This window comes from Notolepis coatsorum (genome assembly GCF_963971535.1).
Source record: "Notolepis coatsorum genome assembly, chromosome: 17".
Taxonomy (NCBI): Eukaryota; Metazoa; Chordata; class Actinopteri; order Aulopiformes; family Paralepididae; genus Notolepis; species Notolepis coatsorum.
The window spans coordinates 15,689,137-15,711,946 of NC_140181.1; the positions used below are offsets into that span (position 1 = coordinate 15,689,137).

The 22,810-nt window shown below is 48.2% G+C and overlaps 1 protein-coding gene across 1 annotated transcript in view; it reads right to left on the reverse strand.

Moving 5' to 3' along the window:
- Window positions 1–22,810, reverse strand: part of ptk6b (PTK6 protein tyrosine kinase 6b) — a 48,387-nt gene that overhangs the window by 14,824 nt on the left and 10,753 nt on the right. The window contains exons 3-5 of the mRNA XM_084332601.1: window positions 15,529–15,689; window positions 11,262–11,427; window positions 9,265–9,426 (exon numbers count right to left, since the gene is read on the reverse strand). Coding sequence (XP_084188727.1) covers window positions 9,265–9,426; window positions 11,262–11,427; window positions 15,529–15,689 — 489 coding nt within the window. The remainder of the gene's footprint in view (window positions 1–9,264; window positions 9,427–11,261; window positions 11,428–15,528; window positions 15,690–22,810) is intronic.

Sequence of the window (22,810 nt, forward strand, 5' to 3'; positions counted from 1 at the left end):
TGCCTGGGAAGGCGGGCTGTCGTCGGTAGAATAATCCGGTATACAGGTCCACTCGCTCGTCGGCTCTGGGGCTCCTCGGATGCAGTCTCACATGGGGTCGACCATCCTGGATAAGCAGCCAGTTCTCTGCCCGAAACGATGGGGTGCTGGCTACGGTAGTATTCTCACCGTACGCACTATATATTAACAGACTATTATTAGCTTAATAGACTACGTCCAACTCGACGATATAGTGCCAAATATGACTATTCAAATATTAATATACACGATGTCTCAATACCGATGGTAGGCCGAACTTGGCCTTACTCCCACACGTGGCGTCGCGGGGAGGCTTTACGTCTGTCACTCTATTGGAGGGTAAGAAACTGGACTAAAAAGGAAGTCCTACTTTAGTAGCGCAGTATATATACGCACTATGAACAAATAGTCCCATTAGTGGTGCGGTAGCCAGATTCCTACGCGGAACTAGGACTTGTTCGTACATGTTGAGCGGTACGTTTGAACTGGGTCTGGGGGGTATGGCAGCCTGGCACCAAGGTCTCGACCAATAGTCGAATGGAGACTATTATGGGATGTTCAGTAGGCTAGAATGGATATTCAATGCATATTGTACAAGGAATATACAAGGGATATCAGGGAATATTAGAGAATATACAAATACAATTAAATATATATATATAAATAAATATATATATTCGGTTTAATCTGGCCCTTCACAACAGCCACCCCCTGATTGGTCCCAGACCTAATCAGTTAAGCAGAGACAGATTAATCGCGTTGTCTATTTACACATAAGGGTTTGCTGTAGGGGTCAGTCAACTTCACAAAGTCATAGGGTTATAGGGTCATGGTCATCATCGATTGTGTCTGGGAGTCGGGGCAGTTCTATGAGCCTCGCCACGGGACGGGTGTAAGTGCGACCCTGGACAAGCACTTCAGCTGCTCGGACCTTGCCATCGGCACCGGTGATCACTTTGCTTACGCGGCCGGCCGGCCACATAGCTCTGGGCAGTGATTGATCAATAATCATGACGACTGTTCCTTCTGTCAAATTGTCTCTCTCCTTTACCCACTTCTGGCGGGTCTGTAGAGACGGTAGGTAGTGCAGTAGGAAACTGCTCCAAAACTTGTCGGCTAATACTTGGCTGTACCTCCACATTCGTCGGCCGTTCGCTTCTTCAGGCCGGTACATTGTCTGGGGTAACGCGGGATCTAGCCGCCCCATCAGGAGTGTGTTGGGGGTAACTGGGTCGATATCCGCCACATCGCTGGAGACGTAGCCGAGGGGCTTAGAGTTCAATACTCCCTCAATCTCCGTGAGGACTGTCATTAGGACTTCTTCCGCCACAGTCTGGGCCCCAAGTACTGCGTACAGGGCTGTCTTTATGGAACGCACTTCCCGTTCCCAAGTACCACCGAAGTGGGGTGCGTTTGGGGGGTTGAATTGGAAGTCAATCTGTGCTGGAGCGAGGTGGGTCTTAAGTTCTGGGCCTATAGCTTGGAAGCTCTCTCTCAGCTCTCTTTCGCCGCCTTTGAAGTTTGTCCCATGATCGGACAATAGTGTAGACGGTCTTCCTTTCCGTGATGTGAATCTACGGAAGGCCATAAGGAATGAGTCTGTGCTCATGGTCGGGAGAAGCTCGATGTGTATCGCTCTGGTGGTCATGCATTTGAATACAATACCCCACCGCTTCTCGGTTCCTCTTCCTTTCTTTATGTGCAGCGGGCCAAAGCAGTCCATACCCGTTGAGTGGAATGGCTTGTCACCGATTCGGAGGCGACATGGAGGAAGGTCAGCCATCCTTGGTATGCTGGGCTGCGCGCGCCACTTGCGGCAGTCTAGACATGTTCGCTGGAAGCGTCGTACCGCCTCTCTTCCTTGTAGGATCCAGTAACGACGTCTGATTTCCGCGAAGACTCTTTCTGCTCCTGCGTGATGTACATCCTCATCGTATTTCTTTATAATCAGCTCTGTGACCTTGTGTCGGCTGTCCAATACGATCGGGTATTTAATGTCATCCGGTAGATTGGGGGCTCTGCGTAGGCGACCACCCACTCTGATGAGGGTATGAGCGTCGCTCTCGGGGGCCAGATGAATTAATCTGCTGTCGGATGGGACGGGCTTTCCTCCCTGTAGACAGGCCAATTCATCGGGGAACGAGTCTCTCTGGGCTCGCTGCAGTAGAAGCAATTCTGCTTCCTCGTAGTTAGCTGCTGACATTTCAGCGGGGGACTTACACTCCGGGTGGTGCCGCAGGAATGTCCTTTGTTGTGCACTCTCTATGGTAGTGCAATCATCTATGTTGGGGTCTGCGGAGATAACAGTGCTCAATCCACAGAACACAGGCTTCTTATTCTCAGCCTCCTCCTGACTGGCTTCCCTCGGGATAGGCGTGGGCCACTCTCCTTCCGGGAGCTTTAGGAATGCTGGGCCGTCACTGTAGACATTGCGACGGGTGAGGTCATCTAGGGGCATTCCCCGGGTGATGACGTCAGCTGGGTTATGTTTTGTATCAACGTAGCGCCACTCTGTTTCTCCGGTTAACTCTTCGGTTAAGTCTTGAATCTCGGTGACTCTGACTCCCACGAAGACTTTGTACTTGCATGAGTCCGATTTGATCCAGGCGAGTACTGTCGTGGAATCTGACCACAGGATTGTTCTAGACACCGGTATGGTGAGCTCACGTTGGATGAGCGTGGCTAGGTGCGCTCCGGCTAGGGCTGCGCAGAGCTCTAGGCGTGGGATAGATTGTTGCTTGCGTGGGGCTATTCTCGAGCGGGCGAGGACAAATGCTGTGTAGATCTCTCCCCCCTCTTCTTGGGCCCGCAAGTAGGCTACTGATCCGTATGCGACCTCTGAGGCGTCACTGAAGACGTGTAAGTCCATTTTACATGTCTCTGGCCTCACCGTGGGTGGGAAGTAGCTTCGGCGCATATTAACGCCGGGGAGTGAGTGGAGCTCCATCTCCCACTCTCTCCAGGTGGATGCAAGGTGTGCGGGAATGGGGTCGTCCCAGCCCTGGTCCTTGTCCCACAATGCTCGTACAATCATTTTTGCCCTGGTGGTGTACGGTAGAATACATCCTAGCGGGTCATATTGTCGGGCGAGTGTTGTGTACACACTCCGTCTGGTGGTCGGCGCCGCCGCCGGCCTTCCCTGCTCCGTAGTCAGGGGCTTGTGTCTGTAGTGAAGCGAATCTGTTTTGAATCGCCACACCAATCCCAGGGTCATCTCCTGGGCTTCTCCCGGGATTGTAGCCATCCAGGTCTCGCTGCTGGCTGCCTTGTCCTCGGAGGAGAGGCTGCGCAGTACTTGCGGATCGCTGCTGGCCCACTGCCTGAGATCAAAGCCGCCTTTGATCAATGAGGCGCGGAGTTTAATCAGGAGAGCCTCGGCTTCTTCCTGGGTTGAAAGGCTTTGTAGACAGTTGTCTACGTAGAAGCTGTTCTTTACGCTGTGTCGGACCTCTTCGTCCGCTGCTGGGTCCTCTGCTACATGTTTCTGTAGTGCAAATGTAGCACAGCAGGGGCTGCACGTCGTTCCGAAGGGGAGGACTTCCCATTGGTAGATGGCTGGGTGCTCATCTCCTGGCTTCTCTCTCCATAGGAACCGTAACAGGGGCTTGTCCTCCTCTACTAATCTCACCTGCAGGAACATTCCTTTAATGTCCCCGCTGATGGCCACCTTTTCCTGGCGGAAGCGGAGTAGAACGCCGAGTAGGGAGGGGCCGAGTGTGGGACCGGGCAGTAACTCTTTATTCAGATTTTGGGATCCGATCTGGTAGCTGCAGTTAAATACTATGCGGTCTTTACCGTTGTGATGGACCTTGTGGTGAGGCACGTACCACGATTCAGTGGTCTGGTCAGCCTCTTTAATGTCCATCTTTGTGACGTGTCCCGCTGTGATGAGCTTCTCAATCTCAGCGCGGTATACACTCTCTTGGGCGGGGTTCTTGGCTAAGCGCCGCTCCGTGTTCAGCAGGTACCGTTCTGTGGCGTCTGTCTTGGCGTGGAAAGTAGGCATTCCTTCTCGCCGCAGGAGTGGCGTGGCGTATCTCAACACGCCGTTGACCGTGACTCTCTTGGTCCCTGTCTCGAGGAGGTGAATGGCGTAAATGTCATCTTTAGAGCGAATGTCTTTCTTTCCGTTCTTAAAGGGCATTTGTTCCAAGGTCCATAACCGCTCTACGTGTTGCAGGAGTGCGGTTTCTCCCTCTGTGACTCGGGAGTGGAGACATCTAGTGGCTGTACTTCGGTTGAGAGATTTGGCAAGCGGGCCTTGGAGAGTCCATCCCAAACGGGTCTCGACTGCTGCAGGACAGCCTCGGGGTCCGGTATGAACCCGGTCTATCGGGACAATGAGGTCTGCATGGTCGGAGCCTATCAACAGGGTCGGCATAGCATTGTCTATGAGCGGGATCGGTAACTTGCGCAGATGTGCATATTTCTCCATCAGCTTGGCGACGGGGTATGTGTACCGCGACAGTCCTATTTCTTGGCTGGTGAAAGCGTCTGTAATCTGGTACCGTCGCTCAGGCTGGCCGCTTGCTGCGATAGAGAATGAGACATTCTCGCCCTTTATCGTCTTCAAATCTCGTCTTATTGTCCGAATTGTCATTTGGGTTTCGCTTCCCCGCAGCCCTAGCTGGGCCGCAGCGGAGGCGAGCAGAAGGGTCTTCTCTGACCCGTCATCGAGGACGGCGTAAGTGTCCAGGACTTTATTCTGGTAGCTTAGTGTCACACGCACTACTTTTAGGAGTACTCGGGCTCCACTGCTGCTGGCGGGATCGATGTACATGACGCTCGCTTTGCTGCTGGATGGTGCGGGTGAAGGGCGCCGTCTGTTACTGTCGTGAAGTATGTCCAGATGGGCTCCATCGCACTTGGTGCACCTTTTCTTTAAGCGGCATTCGGCTGCCATGTGTGAGCGCGCACAGCGAAAACAGCGCTTGTTGGACTTTATCCATTGACTTGCTTCCTCCGCGTTCAGCTTGGGGAAGGAGTCACATTGCGCTAGCCAGTGTTCTTTCTCACAGTAGGGGCACACTATCTTCCACTTCTCCGTTCTGGAGGGGGTACTGTGGCTCCTGCTGCTCTGTACTGACTCCGATTGGTGCATCACAGTCACCGATCTTCTTCCATCATTTAGTCGTCTGGTTCCTTCTCTGGAGCCAGGGGTGCTCCGTCCGAATGTATCTAGCCGTAGGCTGCTGACTTCTCTCGCCAGGAAGTCTGCTAGATCGAGGAGGTTCGGTTCGGGGCCATTCGGGTCTCGGTGGTCTCTCTGCCGCCTAAAACGCTCCTGTCGAGCGGGCGGCAGCTTCTCCAAGATCCTTTCCACATTTGAGTTGGCGTAAAGTTCATGCCTCCCCTTCTCTCTCTGCGCTCCCAACATCCCTACCAGGGACTGCACTCTGATGGACAGGTCGTCCAGTGCTCGATTGTCTATTGCTGGGGGTAAGCGGTCGATGTGTCGGATCTCCTGGATCACGTAATCCCATATGCGCCCATACCTCTGGTCCAATGCTACCAGCGCTGCTGTGTATGGGGTGGTGGAAGTCGCGTAGGCGAGCGCTATATTATGTGCGCGGGGTACCTTTAAGTGCTTCAGTAGGATGGCGTATTTATGGCGTTCCTCCAATACATCCACCAACATGGTCTCCAGACACATGCGGAGTTCTGTATACTGGGCCCGGTTCTCTTGGGTGAAGTCGGGTACCATAGGCGTGCCAATGTATGACGCTGACTGTGGATACATCGGCGAGCGTTGGGGGAGAGGCCTCCTAGGCGAGTCTCCTCCCGCTCCTTGGTATGGGCTGGTACCGGCAGTGTACCATGGCCCGCTTGTCCAGGTGCTGTTCCTCGGTGCGGGTCGTGCGTCGTGCTCACCCGGGTATAGAGTCGGGGGTCTGTAGCGCAGCTCCGCGGGAGTATAGCCTGGGCTGTACCGGACCTCCTGGTCCGGTAGAGTACTGTGCTGTCGTCGGGCGTGGTTCTCCTCCTCTTCCTCTTCGTCTTCAGTTAGGTCATCCAGTGCTTGTAGTCTCTGGTTTAGCCTCTCCACAGGATATGCTGCTCCTTCCCGGTTGCTAGGTCTCGCTTGGACCGGTGGGGGGAGGTGGTCTGTGGGGGGTATAGACCTCGTCTGTTGGTCAAGTTCAGGGTTGTTTACTCGGCTAGGGGATGCCGCCCTGGAGGTGTGTCTAGACGAGTTCCTGGAGCCTCTGGCGGAGGGAGAGGGTGTTGTCCGTCTGATCAGCTGTTCTATTAGTTGCGCTTGCTGTCTGTCGCGCTCTGCGTCCCGTAGAGCACCAGCAGCTGCTCGCTGGCTGTCTGCTCGGTCTCGGGCCACATTCTCTTCCCTCTGAATGCGTCTTATTTCTAGACGTATATGCTCTTCTTCGCTCCGCTGCTGGATCTGCAGTCGGTCGCGTTCAGCAGCGGCGTTCAGGCTGATGAGGAAGGCCTGCTGTAGGGTCCTCTCTGCCTCGCTGGGAGAAGGCGGTTGTATAGGGGAGCCTTCCCTCGGGGTACTCCTTGCGGAGCCTTGGAGCTCTATCTCCACGGTGCTCTCCCCGTCTTCTTCCGTGCCGAGTTCTCTCTCGGTAGCGTTGTATTCCTCCCGGGACTCATCGGGGACTACTTCTTCAGTACTGGCGGGGTGTGAAGTCATGTCTGGTTCCCACTGGTCCCCACCGTGAACTTGGTCAGTTACATTAGAACCCGTAGGGGCCTCTATGGTCGGGGTAGTCTGGGCGTTGGGGTTAGACATACTTTTACTTTCTAGTTTTACCGCGTTTACTGTTAGTAGAAGACTAGGTTGTTGACTGACAGCGTAAGCCTCTAAGTACTGAGGGAGCCGTCGTTCGCGCTGCGGGCGTTGGTTAGGAGGATCGTTTCGTGGAGTGTTCATCATAGGCCATTTCAATATTAATAACACTATATTAATATTACACTAATTACCATCCGGCTCGAAGGACCAATTGTAACTGAGGGGTACAATTCCCTGACTGTATTACTAGATATGATACTTACTACCACTACCTTTGTACTTTATATTCGGCCACCCAGTACTCGGCATAAATGTATTATGATAAACACTCTCACGTAGATGAAACGGATCCAACACAAATGTACGAAGTCGAAGTATGTATTTATTCCTACACAGCAATGGTGTGTAGAACAAGCACTTAATCACTTAATTACATTTATGAATTGAAATAGTATGCACTTTTATGGCAAAGAGTATTCGTCGGTATATCAATAGAGAATGTCCAATCTCTGATGGCGCAGGCGGTAAATATACGACCTGGAATAGTTAAGGAATAACAGCAAGGATACGTTAATGATTATAAGACTGGATACACTAAGGGGGGTAATCCGGTCGCTTGTAAGACAACAGGAGTAGGAGGGGGGGGGGGGGGTAGAGTCTGGCTGCCTCGTCCGGCCAAGGGTATCCTGGGTGAACCCACAGTTGTGCAGCTCGGTGCGCCAGCGATCCTTGGACCACAGATGAAAGCAGGTGGACTCTCTGTGAGCCGGCTCTCTCTGGTCCACGGGGGAGAGACGTGAAGCGACCTCGTCTTGCAGAGCGTCTCCTCACCTTGCGTCCTCTCCAGGGGGGGGGTTCCAACACACGGCAGTGTCGGGGGTCTTTATCCATGGAATAATCACTGTACACAAAGCATAATCCGTGCCTGGGAAGGCGGGCTGTCGTCGGTAGAATAATCCGGTATACAGGTCCACTCGCTCGTCGGCTCTGGGGCTCCTCGGATGCAGTCTCACATGGGGTCGACCATCCTGGATAAGCAGCCAGTTCTCTGCCCGAAACGATGGGGTGCTGGCTACGGTAGTATTCTCACCGTACGAAGCACTATATATTAACAGACTATTATTAGCTTAATAGACTACGTCCAACTCGACGATATAGTGCCAAATATGACTATTCAAATATTAATATACACGATGTCTCAATACCGATGGTAGGCCGAACTTGGCCTTACTCCCACACGTGGCGTCGCGGGGAGGCTTTACGTCTGTCACTCTATTGGAGGGTAAGAAACTGGACTAAAAAGGAAGTCCTACTTTAGTAGCGCAGTATATATACGCACTATGAACAAATAGTCCCATTAGTGGTGCGGTAGCCAGATTCCTACGCGGAACTAGGACTTGTTCGTACATGTTGAGCGGTACGTTTGAACTGGGTCTGGGGGGTATGGCAGCCTGGCACCAAGGTCTCGACCAATAGTCGAATGGAGACTATTATGGGATGTTCAGTAGGCTAGAATGGATATTCAATGCATATTGTACAAGGAATATACAAGGGATATCAGGAAATATTAGAGAATATACAAATACAATTAAATATATATATATAAATAAATATATATATTCGGTTTAATCTGGCCCTTCACAACAGTGATACTAAAAGGTCTGTTCATAAATGAAAAGATAAGACGCATGCAATTAAAATCTAAAAGTTATCCAGCTTTCAAACAGAGAGTCAGGTAGACAGAACAGAAGACCAACATAGAAACAGACAGGCAGATAGAGAGACAGACAGAGAGACAGACAGAGACAGAGAGGCAGACAGACAGGCAGGCAGAGAGACACACAGATAGACAGACAGACAGAGAGACAAACAGAGAGACAGACAGGCAGAGAGACAAACAGAGAGACAGACAGGCAGACAGAGAGACAAACAGAGAGACAGGCAGACAGAGAGACAAACAGAGAGACAGACAGACAGACAGACAGGCAGACAGAGTGACAAACAGAGAGACAGACAGACAGAGAGACAAACAGAGAGACAGACAGGCAGACAGAGAGACAAACAGAGAGACAGGCAGACAGAGAGACAAACAGAGAGACAGACAGACAGACAGACAGGCAGACAGAGAGACAGACAGACAGAGAGACAGAGAGACAGACAGACAGACAGACAGACAAGTACAGACAAACAGACAGACAGACAGACAAACAGAGAGACAGACAGACAGAGAGACAGGCAGACAGACAGACAGACAGACAGACAGACAGACAGACAGACAGACAGACAGACAGACAGACAGACAGACAGACAGACAGACAGACAGACAGACAGGCAGACAGACAGACAGACAGACAGACATACAGACAGAGACAGACAGACAAACAGAGAGACAGACAGACAGAGAGACAGGCAGACAGACAGACAGACAGACAGACAGACAGACAGACAGACAGACAGACAGACAGACAGACAGACAGACAGACAACACTTACTTCTCAGGAAGTTGAGCAGGTTGCCCTTCTCCATGAGTTCAGTGATGATGAAATAGGGGGAGGAGGTGGTGCAGACAGCGAACAGGGAGATGAGGTGGCGATGACGGAGCTTCTTCAAGATCTGCACCTCCCGCTGAAACTCTCCGTGGTTCAACTCAGAGTCTAGAGAGAGAGCGGGGGGGGGGAAGACATGTTGCTTATGGCAATATTTTGAGGGAACTGTGATCTTAATGTCATTGAACTGTGATCTTAATGTCACTCCTAAACCCACTCAACCGCTTGTCATTGAATCTTTAGCGAAGGAGCAAAACAGAAACACGGACTCACTCAGGTCATGTGTATAGTATGATGGCTGGCTGCTGGTATTTAACCCGTCACCCTATGATTAACAGCACAACACACTATAATCCAGGACCGGAAAGGCGGCATATTTGTTTGCCCGCGTTTAGAGAAAGAATCTAATGTGCAATGTGTATAGTTTCACGGTGTCACTCACACAGTGATGAAATAATAATTACCCCTATTGTCCCTGTTCTTTGGTTGCTTTTACAGCAGGTGGTACCAGATCACAGGATTGCTTAGCTTTTAGATACACACCACATGTAAACACTGAGTGTGGCAAAACTGGTTTGTAGGGTTGGGTGGGTACCGAACTCTTTTAAGGGTACAGACCGAATTACCGAATCGGTACTACCGAGTACCGATTCACGCTAGATCAAGGATTCGGTACCTTTACATGTTTAGTATCATATATAGTAATCTATAGTAGTGTAATATACTAGACAAGAGGGAGCCTTTTCCACAAATATATATTATTACTGTCCCGTCTCTTGGGTCTTTGGAAAGAACAGACAAGGTCAGAGGAGTTTTATAATATTTTGTTATTAGAGAGAGAGTTAAGTACCGAAAATAGGTACCGTTGGGTACCGTAACCGAATTCCAGGAAATGGTACTATTGGTTCAAATGTGAACGGTGGAAATATTCAGATAAATACAAATTGAATACAGTACAAATGGAATGAACTACAAAAATGTTGAACATTTCATTCCATTAGGAGAAGTTTTAAACTTTTGAGACGTCTTTATTATTGTATCCATACGGGCTCTGCATTCAGGGTCACATGCAGATAGCTGCCTCTTTTATTTTAACCATGTCATCCTTGATGATCTGAATGTTATTGTTGACGTGTTTCTTCCCAGACCGACACGATGTGATTGTATTTGGCCTGTATATATAAACTGTCAGCAGAACGCGTACATTGTTTAGTGCATCATGTTTCGTCCAGCAATTACTTTCCAACACTGGCCACCGTTGAGCGGTTGCGCCGTTATGAAAAGTTACGTTGATCAAAAGGGAAGAAAATACAACGTTTTTTTTTTTTTTTTTTTTTTGCTTCTTTCTGTATGTACACTTGACGTGACCGACCTCAGGTGCCTTTCGAGTTTAAATAAAGGTTTGAAATGAAATGAAACATTGTGCTACTTGGCAGAGGGGAAGGGAGAATCCCCACTGACTTCCTCTTTAACCCTTTCACTGCCACACTGCAGAAGGGTAACCCTTTACTATCACACTACTGACGGTTTTAATAATAATATTTGGGGCTAATACGATTTTCTCTCATCAATGACCTGTTGTTCTTCTTATAGGGGTGACAGGAGGTAGAGCGGTCGTCGGGTAGTCGGAAGGTTCCCGGTTCTATTCCCGCTCCTCCCGGCAGCGTGTCGAAGTGTTCTTGACACTTAACCCCTAATTGCTCCTGATGAGCAGGTCGTCACCTTGCACAGTCGCCTCCGCCGTCGGTGTGTGAACGTGTGAGTGACTGGGTCAAATGTGAGGAACAATAATTTGTAAAGCGCTTTGGATAAAAAATGCACCATTTACCATTTTTATTCTGTTATTGTTATCCGTTATTTTGTCATGTAAAACCATTTTCTCAATCACAGAGTGATTGTTCTTAGCCTGTCGGCCGCGAGGAACGCAAGGGGTGTAACGTTACCGTTTTTGATGATCTTGATGGCGACGTTGATGCGGTCCTTCCAGCGCCCCCGGTGGACGTCAGCGAAACAGCCGCTCCCGAGCTGCTCCTCCAGGGTGAACTCCTCTTTGGGGAGCTCCCACTCGTCCACTGTGGAGTGAGACAGGTCCTGGGGCTGGGGCTGCGTCTGGGGGACGAGACACACACAGACAGGTACTGTTTCTTCAGGACTCGTGACTCCATTTGGACTTGAGCAATGATGACTTTTATTTTTTATTTTAATTTTTTTCCTATTTCCCTAGCCCTATTTTTTTTTTCTGATTGTGAAGCGACCTTGGGTTCTATGAAAGGCGCTATATAAATTTGATCTATTATTATTATTATTATTATTAGTATTAGTATTAGTATTAGTATTATTATTATTATTATTATTATTATTATTATTATTATTATTATTATTATTATTATTATTATTATTATTATTATTATTATTATTATTATTATTATTATTATTATGACTCGGACTTGGACTTGGACTCGAGCATTGACTGCATTCGGACTCGGAAGGTGCAGACAAGGACTCGGACTTGTTAATTGATAAATACAGTTATTTTAAATATATATATATATTTTTTAATAGGCCCTAATCATTTGGCATAAGATTGTGTCACAAAGTAAATAAACTCCCTTTGAAATGGTGACCGCTGTGTCATTTATGTTTAATGTAGACCTTTTTTTTTTTATTTGTATGTCAGCTCTTTAACTGAGTGGAGTGGACTCAACCTTGATGACTCGGACTTGGACTCGGACTCGAACACTGGGGACTCGAGACTCGACTCGCACTCAAGATTTAGTGACTCGACTACAACACTGTACTGTACTGTACATACATACAGCAGTAGTATCTCCCTGTTGGTTGACTCACACACACACACACACACACACACACACACACACACACACACACACACACACACACACACACACACACACACACACACACACACACACACACACACACACACACACACACACACACACACACACACACACACACACACACACACACACACACACACACACACACACACACACACACACACACACACACACACCACACACAAAGCTGTGAATGTCCTAATTGCTAACTGCCCTCGAGTGTGTTCTGTTTTTGGCCTCATCACTGCTGTTGTTCTGTAAAGTAATTCAGATCTGGGTTTTATTTTTATGTGTATCTGCCAATTTCACGATTTTATGTCTCTTGTATCAGTGACAATCAAACCATAAACAAAGAGGCCTATTAAGATGTTAGATCCTAATATGAATGATTAATAATTGTATGCTTATTTTATGCCTAATGTCTTTTTTACTGCTGTGAAGCTGCAATTCTTGTATGAAAGGTGCTACACAAATAATGTTTATTATTATGATTATGATTATGATTATGATCAGTCCCACACTGACTCCCCACAGCTGCTGACCTCACTTCCCTCTTCACCTTCACTAGAAGAGGAACAGAGGAGAGAGAACTGACCCACGTCTGCACCTGTGTGCTTCTCTCTCACGCAGCACTACTGTATACAAGGATCAAGGGACGGGTCTCAGTATCTCAACATACAAACATATACATACACACTGGACCCCCTACACCCACCCTTTATTAAATCAGGGCCCTACCACCTACCCTTTATTAAATCAGGGCCCTACACCTACTCTTTATTAAATCAGGGCACTAACTACCCTTTATTAAATCAGGGCCCTACACCCACCCTTTATTAAATCAGGGCACTAACTACCCTTTATTAAATCAGGGCCCTACCTACCCTTTATTAAATCAGGGCACTACCTACCCTTTATTAAATCAGGGCCCTATACCCTTTATTAAATCAGGGCCCTACACCTACTCTTTATTAAATCAGGGCCCTACACCCACCCTTTATTAAATCAGGGCCCTACCACCCACCCTTTATTAAATCAGGGCACTGCCACCTACCCTTTATTAAATCAGGGCCCTACACCTACTCTTTATTAAATCAGGGCCCTACCACCTACCCTTTATTAAATCAGGGCCCTACACCTACCCTTTATTAAATCAGGGCACTACCTACTCTTTATTAAATCAGGGCCCTACACCTACCCTTTATTAAATCAGGGCCCTACACTTACTCTTTATTAAATCAGGGCCCTACACCTACCCTTTATTAAATCAGGGCCCTACACCTACTCTTTATTAAATCATGGCCCTACCTACCCTTTATTAAATCAGGGCCCTACACCTACTCTTTATTAAATCAGGGCCCTACACCCACCCTTTATTAAATCAGGGCACTACCTACCCTTTATTAAATCAGGGCCCTACACCTACTCTTTATTAAATCAGGGCCCTACACCTACCCTTTATTAAATCAGGGCCCTACACCTACTCTTTATTAAATCATGGCCCTACCTACCCTTTATTAAATCAGGGCACTACCTACCCTTTATTAAATCAGGGCCCTATACCCTTTATTAAATCAGGGCACTACCTACCCTTTATTAAATCAGGGCCATATACCCTTTATTAAATCAGGGCCCTACACCTACCCTTTATTAAATCAGGGCCCTACACCTACTCTTTATTAAATCATGGCCCTACCTACCCTTTATTAAATCAGGGCACTACCTACCCTTTATTAAATCAGGGCACTACCTACCCTTTATTAAATCAGGGCCCTATACCCTTTATTAAATCAGGGCCCTACACCTACCCTTTATTAAATCAGGGCCCTACACCCACTCTTTATTAAATCAGGGCACTACCCACCCTTTATTAAATCAGGGCACTACCTACCCTTTATTAAATCAGGGCCCTACACCTACCCTTTATTAAATCAGGGCACTACCTACCCTTTATTAAATCAGGGCCCTATACCCTTTATTAAATCAGGGCCCTACACCTACCCTTTATTAAATAAGGGCCCTACACCCACTCTTTATTAAATCAGGGCACTACCCACCCTTTATTAAATCAGGGCACTACCTACCCTTTATTAAATCAGGGCCCTACACCCACTCTTTATTAAATCAGGGCACTACACCCACTCTTTATTAAATCAGGGCCCTACACCTACTCTTTATTAAATCAGGGCACTACCTACCCTTTATTAAATCAGGGCCCTACACCCACTCTTTATTAAATCAGGGCACTACACCCACTCTTTATTAAATCAGGGCCCTACACCTACTCTTTATTAAATCAGGGCCCTACCTACTCTTTATTAAATCAGGGCCCTACCTACCCTTTATTAAATCAGGGCCCTACACCCACTCTTTATTAAATCAGGGCCCTACACCTACTCTTTATTAAATCAGGGCCCTACACCTACTCTTTATTAAATCAGGGCACTGCCACCCACCCTTTATTAAATCAGGGCCCTACACCTACTCTTTATTAAATCAAGGCACTACACCTACCCTTTATTAAATCAGGGCCCTACACCTACCCTTTATTAAATCAAGGCACTACACCTACCCTTTATTAAATCAGGGCCCTACACCTACCCTTTATTAAATCAAGGCACTACACCTACCCTTTATTAAATCAGGGCCCTACACCCACTCTTTATTAAATCAAGGCACTACACCTACCCTTTATTAAATCAGGGCCCTACACCTACCCTTTATTAAATCAAGGCACTACACCTACCCTTTATTAAATCAAAGCACTACACCTACCCTTTATTAAATCAGGGCCCTACCTACCCTTTATTAAATCAGGGCCCTACCTACCCTTTATTAAATCAGGGCACTACCTACCCTTTATTAAATCAGGGCACTACCTACCCTTTATTAAATCAAGGCACTACCTACCCTTTATTAAATCAGGGCACTACCTACCCTTTATTAAATCAAGGCACTAACTACCCTTTATTAAATCAGGGCACTACCTACCCTTTATTAAATCAAGGCACTAACTACCCTTTATTAAATTAAGGCCCTACCTACCCTTTATTAAATCAGGGCCCTACCTACCCTTTATTAAATCAGGGCACTGCCACCTACCCTTTATTAAACCAGGGCACTAACTACCCTTTATTAAATCAGGGCCCTACCTACCCTTTATTAAATCAGGGCCCTACACCCACCCTTTATTAAATCAGGGCCCTACACCTACCCTTTATTAAATCAGGGCACTACCTACCCTTTATTAAATCAGGGCCCTACACCTACCCTTTATTAAATCAGGGCACCACCTACCCTTTATTAAATCAGGGCCCTATACCCTTTATTAAATCAGGGCCCTACCTACCCTCTTGCAGGGCTCCCCCAGCCTCTCCAAGGTGCTCAGGCGGTTAGTGAGGTAGTGCTCCACCAGGTGGATCAGGGAGGTGAAGAAGCAGCTCTGGTCCACGTAGAACTCCTCCTCTCTCTGGAGGATCTTGAAGTGCTTCACGCGATCGCCGCATTTCACTGGAGAGGAATACACACACACACACACATTTACATTTAGTCATTTAGCTGACACTTTTATCCAAATCGACTTACAAGTTCTGTACGACAAGTCATCACACACACACACACACACACACACACACACACACACACACACACACACACACACACACACACACACACACACACACACACACACACACACACACACACACACACACACACACACACACACACACACACACACACACACACCTCTCTCTCTGTCTGCTAGTGCAGAATGTGGGTGACTGTCACTTTTTATTTATATTTTTTTACTTTACAGATGTGTTCCATAGACTCACAGGAATTGTGTAAAGTTGCCCAAATAGTGAAAGGAATAGCAAGACATGTCCCCTTTAAACTTAAAACCCTGAATTATCAACAGAAACGATAAAATATGAACTTCTTATAGCACAGAGAAGCCTAATTAAATATTATTGAATAAAATAGAGTGGAACAATTTGGCATTGTGCCAGCCAAACATTCTCAAATGGCAAAATGCAAGCAAAATGGCTAAATGCAATCTTATTATAAATAGCCTAAATAAATAGCCTAATTCATTGCTCAATATTAGATTAGATTAGATTCAAATATATTGTCATCATGATACAGCACAAGTACAGTACAAAGTACAAGAAGTTTGGCATCCAACCAGAGTGCAAATGTAGCAGTAAAGATATAAAATATACAATGTACAGGTGATTAAACTGGGAAAAAATTATGCAAGTTAGTACTACTGAGTGTAGTGCTAATCAGATGTATGTACAGAGTTGTAGTATGATAAATAAAGACAGTATGACTACTACTGGCCAGCAGTGCAACTAGTAAGAGTATATGTAGATATAGATGTAGTGCAGGTAACGGCATTCCACCGGAGCTCTATCTTGCATTCTGGGATGTACTCGGTCCCTTATTACTCTCGATGATTTTACACTCAATCAAAGAGGGCAATTTCTCCAGAGACGTCAATATGGCGCTTATTTCCATTTTACTCAAGAAGGATAAGGACCCCACCGAATGTGGCAGCTACAGGCCCCTAAGTCTCCTCAGAGCCGATCTCAAGCTATATGCCAAGGTTCTAGCCACCCGACTCCAAAAACATATGACATCTCTAGTTCACCCTGATCAGACCATCTTCATAAGAGGCTGCCTGGTTACTGATAACATCAGACGGTTACTGCACGTGATTGATGCCAGCAAGGATGTTGCAGTCCCTACAGCGGTCATGTCCTTGGACGCAATGAAGGCATTTGACAGATTGGAGTGGTCTTACTTATGGGCAGTTCTTAGAAGGATGGGGTTGGGTGAGGGTTTCATTCATATGATCAAAGTTCTCTACACAGGGCCTTCGGCCATGATCTTAACGGGAAAGTTCTGCTCGCCACTCTTCTCTGTCTCGCGCTCTTCTAGACAGGGTTGCCCTCTTAGTCCCGGTCTTTTCGCCTTATCCCTCGAACCTCTAGCTCAATACATAAGACAATCCCAAATTATATCTCTTGTTTCAATTCAGGGCACACATCACCATATCAGCTTATACGCAGATGATGTACTCCTGTTTATGCAGAATCCCTCCGTCTCTCTGCCTCATCTTCTCAACGTGATAGATGAGTTTGGAAGCCTGTCTGGCTTTAAGATCAACTGGCCAAAATCTTCTTTTCTTCCACTTAATGAGCCTGCGAAGGCTACCATCCTACCTGCAAACATACTTATGGTGGAGCACTTTAAATGTCTCGGGATTGAAATATTCCCCACTATTAGCCAGACGGTAACGTATAATTACTCCAGCTTGGGTGACAGGATTACGAATGACTTCAACAGATGGTCAAAATTAAGAAATTCATTACAGGCCTGTGCGTCAATAATTAAAATGAATATTTTACCCAGAATAAATTTTATCAGCTCAATGCTCCCGTTGCCTCCTCCTGTTGGTTACTGGCAGAAATTGCACTCTGCCTCATATAAATTCGTTTGGAACAATAAACGCCCGCGCTTAAAGAGATCAACTGCCCAAAGAAGTAAACTCGATGGAGGCTTAGCATTTCCAGACTTTAAATATTATTTTCAAGCTTTCTCTCTGAGGCCTTGGTTTGACACTCAAGCAGCCGTGTCTTGACGACCATTGGAGGAGAAGATGGTGTCCCCACATAGACTTCAGGATATTGTGTATACCAACATTTCAATTAACCAATGCAAATGACGATTTGGCCCTCTTATCACACATGTGATCCAGACCTGGCATGACACCCAGAAAGCGTGTACTAACCGCCATAAATGGCACATGCATTCCCCTCTATTTAATAACAATTTACTCCTTATTGGACAACGATAGGTTATGACTATAACCAAGTTCTGTCAATAGTGGTGACGCTCGGCATCACTCATGCACTATCCCCGCATGTGCACGCGCACTGAATAAAATTCCACAATGTACCTTTATCCCAGTATTCGTCTGACCACACCCCTCGTTAGCTTACCTTCATAAGCAGGTGTGTGGTCACCTGCTCTCCTCCTTCCCAAGCTTTCACCACAAGGTGAGATCAAGGGCTGCAGCGGCGTCGGATGCCGAGCGTCACCACTATTGACAGAACTTGGTTATAGTCATAACCTATCGTTCTGTATCATAGTGGATCCGCTCGGCATCACTCATGCACAAAGGGAGGCCAGAGCGGAGCCACCGGCCGACAAATACACCCCGCTGAAAGCCCCCCACAACAATCAGAACAGGGAGGGCCGAGCCCCCCGACCCCCCCTAATGGAGGGCACCCCCCCTATTAGAGGTTTCCCGGGAGGGCGACGGACCCGACCGTGCGAAGAGGCACTCAAGCAACTCAACGCACAGGGTGAGCAGACCGTGGCCTGACCCCACGACTACACACACGCACAACCCGCATGCCACCCGGGAACGAACGGAGGGAACAACCTCGTTACTGCCCCCAGAAACACGGGGTCAAGGGCAAACCCAACCCCGTGGCAAGGCTGTAGCAGCGGAGCGCGAAGGAAGGCCCAGACCCACCAAAGGGACTGGACCCCCTGGAACGGGGGCCCGGAGAAGTCCATGATGACAGCATCAAGACCCCACCAGGTGGGCACTTAGTGACCCCGCCCCCCACATCGCCAGCGTATTCGGACAAAGGCCCCTCAGCCGAGCGGGCCCTGTCCCCCCAATAGTACACCGCCTGGCACACTGACCCTGCAGAACAGGCAGTCAGCATGGCTGTAAGCACACAAAAAAGGTTAACCAACGGAAGCAGGCAGCGCACCGGGGAAAACCAGGCAACAGGCTGTTAACCCGAGCCTGGAGACTGCGGATGAGACAGGTGCCAGAGGGGACAGCTGAACACAGCCGCCCCGGCGGAAGGGGCGCATGCTGGCGTTGTTGCATGACCAAGCCTCCATTTAAAAAAAAAAACACCCAGAGGGGTTGAGGCAGAGAAGGCTGACACGATTGGCCCGGGAGTTGACACTGCTCCAACACACCAGAGAACCAACCACCTAGTCGTTACCCTATGCGGTGGTTGGTCCCATAACCCCTCAGGAAAAAACTCCAAAACATACCTGCGGCACTACCGCAGTACCCGTGTTCCAGTTTCCAACAGGGTTATCCCGGGCCTACGGGTCAACGAAAACATTACTTCGGACCGGGCCCGGTGATACGGGGAGCACAGGGTCCCCCGAGGAGGTCAAAGACCACCCCAACAGGCCCCTCTTCGCCATGCGTGAGAGAGGAGCGAAAAGAATGGAGAACCAGCCCCAAGCACACCGTACTTGGTATTCCCAGGCGGTCTCCCAACCAAGTACTAACCAGGACCAACCCGTGTAGCGGCCGAGATCTGACGAGATCGAGCGTGTACAGGTTGGCATGGCCGTAAGCCATTACGACAGTGCAGAGTAAAAAAATTACCCAACTAGGGTCTCCATAGCACTTAACCCTGTGACACCCGGACCGACCTGGCATTTTTCCACCTGAAAAAAGCCCAAGTCCATCAGGGTACCAGAACAGCAGATCTGCATCCCCGGCGGACAACGGGTTTAACTGATCCGGACCAGCGTGACCAGAACCAGTCCCGTGCCCTAACCACGCCGACATGCCTACTCCAGGAGAAGGGGCAGATATGCGTGTTGATCTTAAACATGAAAAGAAGGCGCCACCCAGACGTTCGGGGCGAACCGCGCCCGGTGGCCCACCGTGCCCGGTGGCCCACCCCCAGGGCGTGAGACCCCTCTACATATGTTCAGATCCATTCCGTCATCATCCCCCAGATATGAACGAGAATCCATCGATAACCAAAACAGGTCGTCGGAAGAGGAAAAACCTCCATCCCAGTTGCTTTATAAAAACGCCGTTTTAACCTCAAGCAACCAAGGCGTGCCAGTCAGTCGCCTGATTACAGAACACCCCGAGCTAGCACTATGCATGCATCGGGACACAACCACATCAATGAACAGGCTATTTAGACCTGTCATTGAATCCCCAAGGCGCCCAGGGGAACGACAAGAGGGGTGTGATACTTCCTAACTCCAACTCTTTTTAATAGAAAAGAAGGAAGCACCAACAGTATGTATCCCAGTCTACACAGTCGGGGGTAAAAAATTTTCACATTTTTACATCCCACCACCCTCCCATAGGAAGGAGACGGAAATCCCCAGAGAGCCCAATGCGAGCTGTACAGATTGAAAAGAATATATTGCACCTTGAGCCATGTAAAAAATTGGTTTTAGGGTTCTCCGGGGAGGAGGCACTGAACCCATACACACTCAATAATCGAATTGAATCGAATACACACACAATAGAGTAGGACTCCTTCTTGAGGTTCCACTCACCTTGACAATCTGAGGAGGAGGCTCTGTACTCTGAAGGAGGCTCCCTCACATGGAAGGAGAGTCCCAACTCACAGAAGGCCCGAATAGGAGCTTCGTGAGGAGGAGCTCTGACCACCCCCCGAAACAGATCCATCACATGGACCTGAACAGCACACGGAAGTCCTACCAACAGAGACGCGCACAGTGACGTACTCTATGGTGGGGGAATTTCTGCGGTGCACACGCCCAATATTCCAGGGCGTGGGACCAGGAAACCCCCCCCCCCCCCCCCCCTCACCCTGTAACGTGCCGAACCGCAACGTGACAGGAACCTTGAAGGACAGGTGGGTTTACCCCTGACCAACAGAAAAAAGGGGGAGGAAAGGTTACCAGTTCACCCCTTTACGACCCCACACCCATGATACGATGTAATGACAAAAAGAGTATGACGCAGTCATAGTCAGCTCCATGAAGCGTCTAACAGCTTCACACAGCGCATGTGCTAACCTGCTATCTGATTTTTACTAAGGAAAAAACACAGAATAGAGAGGGCTCTCCAAGAGCCCCGGTACCAAACTTACACATGTGCTACTGTGGCCAGCCCAACCCAGTTGTAGGTCACATGACACACACAACCCATCATCACCTACAAAAAATGGCAAAAACACTCTACAGAGGAACGCCGTTTTTCATAATGAGAGAATACATAATTCTCGATTAGTATCGGCCACAGGCCTTGCTAAGCACACACGAAAAGCGACCAAACAATCTTTTCTTTTAGGAAAATAAAGTTCCTCAAGCAGTTTTAGCACAACCTCAGCAATCAAGCTAAGGGTTACATCGTATCCCTACCACACAGTGACAAAATATAGTGTAACAACATGTCTGAGAGGAGGATGAAGAAGTCCCCAGGGAACCAGGGGGGAACACAACCCTCCTACTTTACCCTTAATACGGCCAGTTAAACAGGTAAAACCTGTTAATATGTGAACACACTGTTCATTGTCATAAAAGAATCATTCTTTACTCATATGTCACTAAGCATAGCTTTATAGGTTAGTTTAACCCCCTTAGTTGTGAGTACACGGTACATAAACACACATGATGTTTCTCAACACAACAAACCAGATCATTTTCACATCTGTAACAAACAACCCGATTTGCATGGAGAAGCTAAATACCAGTGACAAGACAATTCACACATAACTCGCGTCGTATCCTAAATGTAGTGCATCAACACTCGTTTTGGAAAACATCGTTATTTACAAAACATTTAGAAGGGAAAGCAAGAAGAAGTGTACAAGGTCTGGTCAGGACCTTGCCTACCTTGAGCGCAGATCAAGCGAAACTGCAGTCTCTAACAAGGCACCGTAGTAAACACAGCCGTCCTGTGTCGTCGACCTGGGCAGCGTTGCCGCTCCATCCCGCCGCTACGGTCCCCCTTGTTGACGCAGTCCTCCCGTCCTGGCTCAGGGCAGGTTCGACATCCTCTGTCAAAGATGACGTCGTAGTCAAGAGTGTTAAAAACATGTTACCGTCACAGCACGTTCAACAGTGTAGCATTAAGCTAACGGCCGCTCTCGGCCGAAAGCAGCAAGCTAACGTTTACCTAACCTAGTGACACAACAGGCCTGGTAAACACAGCGAGCTAGCGCCGCAGCTAACAGCTGACTGGCTAACACAGTAGGCCACAACTAGCATGCAAGCTAAGCAGCCACCACCTGAACTCGTACACAACGATACAACAAGTTACACTCAGACAGGCCGCCGTTCTGAAACCCTCCTCACTTTTTAAGAGAAAAGAGAAACAAGATGTTAACACAGTTTTACAATGGTGATTTTACCAACACCCGGCGGGGCCAGCACAATTCCCATCTGGGCTGTAGCTGACTTGAACATGGATCTTCCGCTAACGAACATCCATGCCCATATTTCCTCGTGAGGGAATACTCTCATTTGTATATGAAAGACGGGGCCTACACGGTGACAGAGGAAACATCCACTCGTCCAGAAAACACAGGGATCACCAGTGTTACTGGTCGTGGCCCACTAGTTAACTATAATGGGCTTCAGACCAAGGGCCTCTGCCGTTGCCTAAGAGGCTTGAACAAAGGACCCTTAATCTGGGGCCGGTGTTCGTAAACATTGTCAGCTAGCCCCCATAGACAGACAAGTGGAGCTTGCAAGCAAAACATTACTCACCAACCTGGACCCCACCGCTTCTCACAACAGCGGCGCGTCCTACAATCCAGCTGTGCCGCTGAAAGGTTTTACCGCAACCAGCCACAGCAAGGAAC